The following is a 5,423-nucleotide window of genomic DNA, read 5'->3' as shown; positions in this document are numbered from 1 at the left end:
ACTGCTCTTTCATGGGTTATTCCCTCTCGAGGCCACTAAATTATCTCAGTTCACGGTTCCTCAAGCATGAGACCTTAAAAAAGGTGAATTGATTTAGCTCAAAGGTACTGGAATCTTGAAGATTCTAGGGGTCCTTTAAGCAAAGCATGAAGCTAGTCTATCATGTGAGGTTGGGTCGAGTCCAAGAAGTGACCTTGGGCGAGTTTAAGAGGGATCAATCACGCCCTAAATGTATATCCTTTGATGTCATTGGTTTAATTTTAACAATGTTATTTTCACCCTTGGCCGACCTCTTTTATAACAATGCCTTTAGAATTTGTTAACAAAACCTTTCAAACTCCATGGTGATTCCTTTTGTGATACTTGTGTTTCGTCGTAGTTTGTCCATTAGTTTCGAGGTTTATATTGCCTCGACTGCACGAATTATTTGTTTGGGGCAAGTCTCTAAAGTGTTGCTTGGAGTTCCCATGGTAAAGATTCTTTAGTAGTGGTCTCGCGGAAATATGCCTCAATGGACGACAAGGATTCTTCAATGAAGGTCCAACGTATAATCTTTTTGTATGACAACAAGGATCATTCAATAAAGGTCCAATGGATAATTACCCTATATGGAGAAAAGTATCCTTCAATGAAGGTCCAACATATAATTACCATGTAGGGCGACAAAGATCCTTCAATGATCCTGTAGGGAAAAAATATTGCACTATAAGCGAATTAGCTCTCGTTTCTTGACAGTATCGTCGTTTCTCTCATAGTAAAACCCTAGCATACATTTTCTCTCTTCTTCTTTGTCATTAGCTTTCATATTCTATAATATAGCATTAATCGTGTTCTTCATACATAAAGTGTTGCTTGGAGTTCCCATGGTAAGGATTCTTTAGTAGTGGTCTCGCAACAATATGCCTCAATCGACAACAAGGATTCTTCAAACAAACCCAAGAAGTGGTTACCAGACCTAGAGATGGGGTATCAACAATCATACTCCGAATCATAGAAGACAATTTCAAACCCAACCTCTCAGCACAATCAAGCGAAATAAAAGAATGTGTTGCACTCGTGGCAATAATAGCAACCAATGGAATATTATTAATAAAACATGTACCTCGAATCAAATTGTTTGAACTGGTAGTCTCTGACCCTGACAAGGCAAAGACATTTCCCCTAGAATATGTCTTCTTTGGGTTTTGATAATTTATACTGATGTGACCCTGTTCGCCGCAGTTATAACAAGTCGGCCCAACACTCTTGCAATTTTCAACACAGTGACCTGTCTTCCCACACTTGAAACACCTCAGAATATTATTCTTGCATTCATTATCACGGTGTCCAAACTTTCCACATTTGAAACACTTGACATAAGAGAGAGTGTCTCCCCCACTTGGCATTTCCACATCTAAAGTCCTTTGTTTCCCCTCTGTGAGAAAATTCTTCACTTTGAATTAATTTTGAATGATAGCAAATTGTGTGATCATCATCCAAATGTTAGCTGTGCATTACACTACATGATACATTTGTGTTTTTATTGTGATCTTATCCCATCCTATTATTGCATAACTGTACATAAAGGCCTACATTGACACATCTCTTAAAATAACACATAAAATACTTTTTGTGTCAGTATGCATCAACACATAAGCCTATGCATCGATACATACAGCATGTGGTATATCACAAAACTCTTTTTGTTCAGTATGCATCGATGCATACGAGTCATGCATCAACACATGAAAGGCAAAAGGCTCTACGGATCGATCCATACGATCCCTGCATCGATACATGACCAATTGAAACAGACTGTGTATCAATGCATACGCATTAGGCATCGATACATGCTAGTGAAAAAAATCACATGCATCAATACATACGAATTATGCATCGATACATGATTAATCCATTTCACCAAAAATTCACTTATCTTACAGTATGCATCGATGCATACTCTCATGTATCAATGCATAAAGCTGTTTTGCTTTCTAACAGTTTCTGTTGTTGCTGCATATATAAGACATGTTATGACAGCAGGGAAAAGACGAATTCTTTGAGGGAAAACAATTGAACACAGATCAAAAGCAGTGTTGTAGCAATTGTTGGAGAGCACATAGAAACCTGAAAGAGACTTCATCTTCTTCATCTTCTCAATCACTTTTCTTCAAGAACATCAACACATAACCATTCTTGTTCTTTGGATTAAAGGATTATCGAGATAACGTTCAGTGGTACGATCAAGGATCTAGCTGTGGTTTGCAGTGGAACGATCGAGGATCTAGCTGAGTTGAAGATTGAAGGGGGTTTCGAGGAAAAACCTACTGGTTTATCCTTCAAGAACTGGAGTGTTCTTGAGGGTTTGTGAGTGACGTTTGCAGAACAGATTCAGCCGTAGCGTTGCGTTTGGAGATCGGGGGATTTCGCAAGCAGGTCGTGGAACCGGTGAATTGTTTGCAGTTTCGTGCAGGAAATTCTTGATCGTGCTCAGATCAAGTGAAGGTTCATACAAGAAGAAGTTCTTGGAATTTAGAATTCTGTCTTTGTATCAAAACCTTGTATCAACGAATTCGGCAATAATTGATAATCAAAGTTCTCAATTTCATTTGAAATTGAGAGGGAGACGTACCCACACGCAAGGACGACGTGGGGAACTTCCTTACCAAATCTCTGCGTATCGTATTCTTACCTTACTCCTCTTTACGTTTAAAACAGTTTTAGCAATTTCAGTTAGTGTGTTGTGATTGTTCCTTTTGCAAGACAGCAGTGGCAAGAAAACCTTTTTAATTAACCTCTACTGCTGTTCACCATTGATCACACTCACACCAACTGTTTGACAAAATTGTTAGCTAAGTTTTACTCATTGGAAATAGACTTTAATGATAAGTGCATTCAATTAGCTAGAATTTTGGTGTGGATTGTTTCTGTCATTCTTATTCAAATCCAGCATTAAACTCGTGTGTCCGGTTTTCTAGTAGCGGTTCAGAATAGACGGAAGTCGATTCGGGACTAATTTTTTCCGCCAACTTTAAAAACTCTGATAAAACTTTAAATCCGTTAAATTTTAAAGAGGTGATCTATTCACCCCCCCTCTCGATCACTAGCCACACCGTCTAACAAGTGGTATCAGAGCGTCGGTTCGCTGGTGCTCTGTGGCTGCCTGTAACTGTATGGATTCTGAACCAAAGGGGGCGTATAATAGAGCGCCTATTTTCAACGGTGAAAATTACAGCTACTGGAAAGACTGCATGCGAGTTCATATAAATTCTGTGGATAGGTTAGTATGGGCTGCCATTGAAAATGGTCCATTTCAAATTACTATGACAAATGCGGCTGGCGCCATAGTACCTAAACCAGAAGATGATTGGAATGAGAAAGATGAGAAAAAGTGGTCGTGTGATTGGAAAGCTCGAAACATGCTAATTTCAGCACTTGGTGTTGATGAGTATTATCGAGTATCTCATTGCACGACAGCTAAAGAAGTGTGGGATGCTTTAGAAGTTGCCCATGAGGGTACTACTGAAGTAAAACAGTCCCGCATTAACACACTCAATCAAGAATTTGAGCTCTTTCGCATGAAACAAGGAGAATCTATCTCCGACATGCAAAAGAGATTCACTCATCTAACTAACCGATTGAATGCGCTTGGAAAACCTATTTCCAATGAAATTGCTACTAATAAAATTCTCAGGTGTCTTAGCAGGGAGTGGCAACCTAAAGTAACAGCAATTAAGGAAGCCAACGATCTTACAAGACTTACGATTACAACTCTGTTTGGAAAGCTGGAAGAACATCAGCAAGCATTGGAAAGTCTTGAAAAATATGAGAATAAAAGTAAGAAGGAAAAGGAGAAGAAAAGAGACAAAGAGGGAGAGAAGAAGCCAATAGCTCTTGTGGCCTCTAGCTCTAAGTCCTCACGAAAAGAGCAAAGCGACAATGATTCAAGTAGTGACAAAGACTCGGATGATGAGGAAATGGGACTGTTTGTAAGGAGATATAATAGATTCATTCGAAAGAATGGAGTCAAGCATTCCGACAAAAATCTCATGAAATTTCGAAGACAATCTATAAATTCGAAACAAGAAGAGAACAAGAAGAGTAGAGGAAGAGGATCCTGTTTTAATTGTGGAAAATCTGGACATTATAAAACGGACTGCCCTATGAAGTATAAGGATCAAAGAAAAGATTCACCAAAAGGGTACAACAAACAAAGAAGAGCGTACATTGCATGGAAAAGTGATAGTGATTCATCAAGCACACAAAGCTCAAGTGATGGTGATGAAGCTGCAAATCTGTGCCTTATGGCTCACACAAAAAATTTGTCCTACCACAAGAAGAAAAACAATGACAAAAAGGTAAAACAAGCCTATTACAATAATTTCTCCTCTATGTCTTTTTCGGAACTAAAAATAGCTTTTGAAAAACTGCATAACGAAGCTGTAGATGCTTTTAAAAGACTATCTTCCGACAAACATATTTTCTCATCTTTGGAAGGTAAAGTAAACAAAGCTGAAATTGATTTAGAAGCGTTGAAAGCTAGTATTGCAGAAAATTCAAAAACTATTGACATTGATGGATGTAGTAGAGTTAGGTATTGTGACGCTTGTTATATTTGGCAAAAAGAGGTAAACACTCTTAAGGTCAAATTAAAGAAGGCGCTACAACCTAAAGTTACTTATGCCGTTGACTCTAGGTTGTTTAAGAAGTCATTAAATCCTCCATATGCAAAATACTCTTTTATTCTAAAGGATTCAATGAACAAGAAACAACAAACACATCATCATGGTTTATGTCATTATTGTTGTCATGCTGGCCATACCATTGAGAAATGCAAGTTTAGGAGATTTCTTGTCCCTAAAGGCATTTATCAATGGAAGCCAAAAGGCAACCATGTTAGCACTTACCCACTTGGACCCAATGAAAATTGGGTACCAACTTCTCTCTTTTGATATTGTAGGATGAGTGCCTTGCCTCCGCAGATAGAAGGTGGTTTCTTGACAGCGGCTGCTCGAGGCACATGACCGGTGACATATCACTTTTCATAGACTTCAAGGCAAAGAAGAAGGGATATGTTACTTATGGAGACAATAACAAAGGAGCCATACTCGGCAAAGGTAGTGTAGGTAATCCCTCCACCACTACTATTTCAAATGTCCATCTAGTAGAGGGACTTAAACACAATTTGTTAAGCATAAGTCAACTATGCGACATGGGCTATAAAGTCTCGTTCACAAAAACTTGCTGCATAATTGAACATGCTGAACAGAACATTGTGTTTAAGGGTGTAAGAGTAAACAATATCTATATGCTTGACCTGTTTGATGTACCTTTAACAAGTACTAAATGTCTAGTCACCTTGAATGATGATTCTTGGCTTTGGCATAGACGTTTAACGCATGTTAATTTCGATTTGCTTAATAAGGTTGTATCTAAGGATCTAG

At 38.4% G+C, this 5,423-nt stretch overlaps 1 protein-coding gene across 1 annotated transcript; it reads right to left on the bottom strand.

Annotated features, from left to right (window-relative positions):
• Window positions 1–703: 703 nt before the first annotated feature.
• On the bottom strand, window positions 704–1,385 carry LOC127136628 (uncharacterized). The gene is made up of 2 exons (XM_051063165.1): window positions 951–1,385; window positions 704–808 (listed from the first exon to the last, which is right to left on the bottom strand). The coding sequence occupies exons 1-2, from the start codon at window positions 1,383–1,385 to the stop codon at window positions 704–706; spliced, it is 540 nt and encodes a 179-aa protein (XP_050919122.1).
• Between the last annotated feature and the right edge of the window lie 4,038 nt (window positions 1,386–5,423).

The sequence above is a fragment of the Lathyrus oleraceus genome, chromosome 4 (assembly GCF_024323335.1).
Source record: "Lathyrus oleraceus cultivar Zhongwan6 chromosome 4, CAAS_Psat_ZW6_1.0, whole genome shotgun sequence".
In the NCBI taxonomy this organism is placed as follows: domain Eukaryota; kingdom Viridiplantae; phylum Streptophyta; class Magnoliopsida; order Fabales; family Fabaceae; genus Lathyrus; species Lathyrus oleraceus.
The sequence above is the reverse complement of the archived record's forward strand: the minus strand, read 5'-3'. Positions and strand labels throughout refer to the sequence as shown.

Excerpts from the sequence above, each read along its gene's own strand:
- LOC127136628 (XM_051063165.1), bottom strand. The coding sequence starts at position 1,385 with ATGCCAAGTGGGGGAGACACTCTCTCTTATGTCAAGTGTTTCAAATGT. Across the intron at positions 809-950 it reads ATACCCCATCTCTAGGTCTG|AATATGAAAGCTAATGACAA; the intron begins GTAACCACTTCT and ends GCTATATTATAG.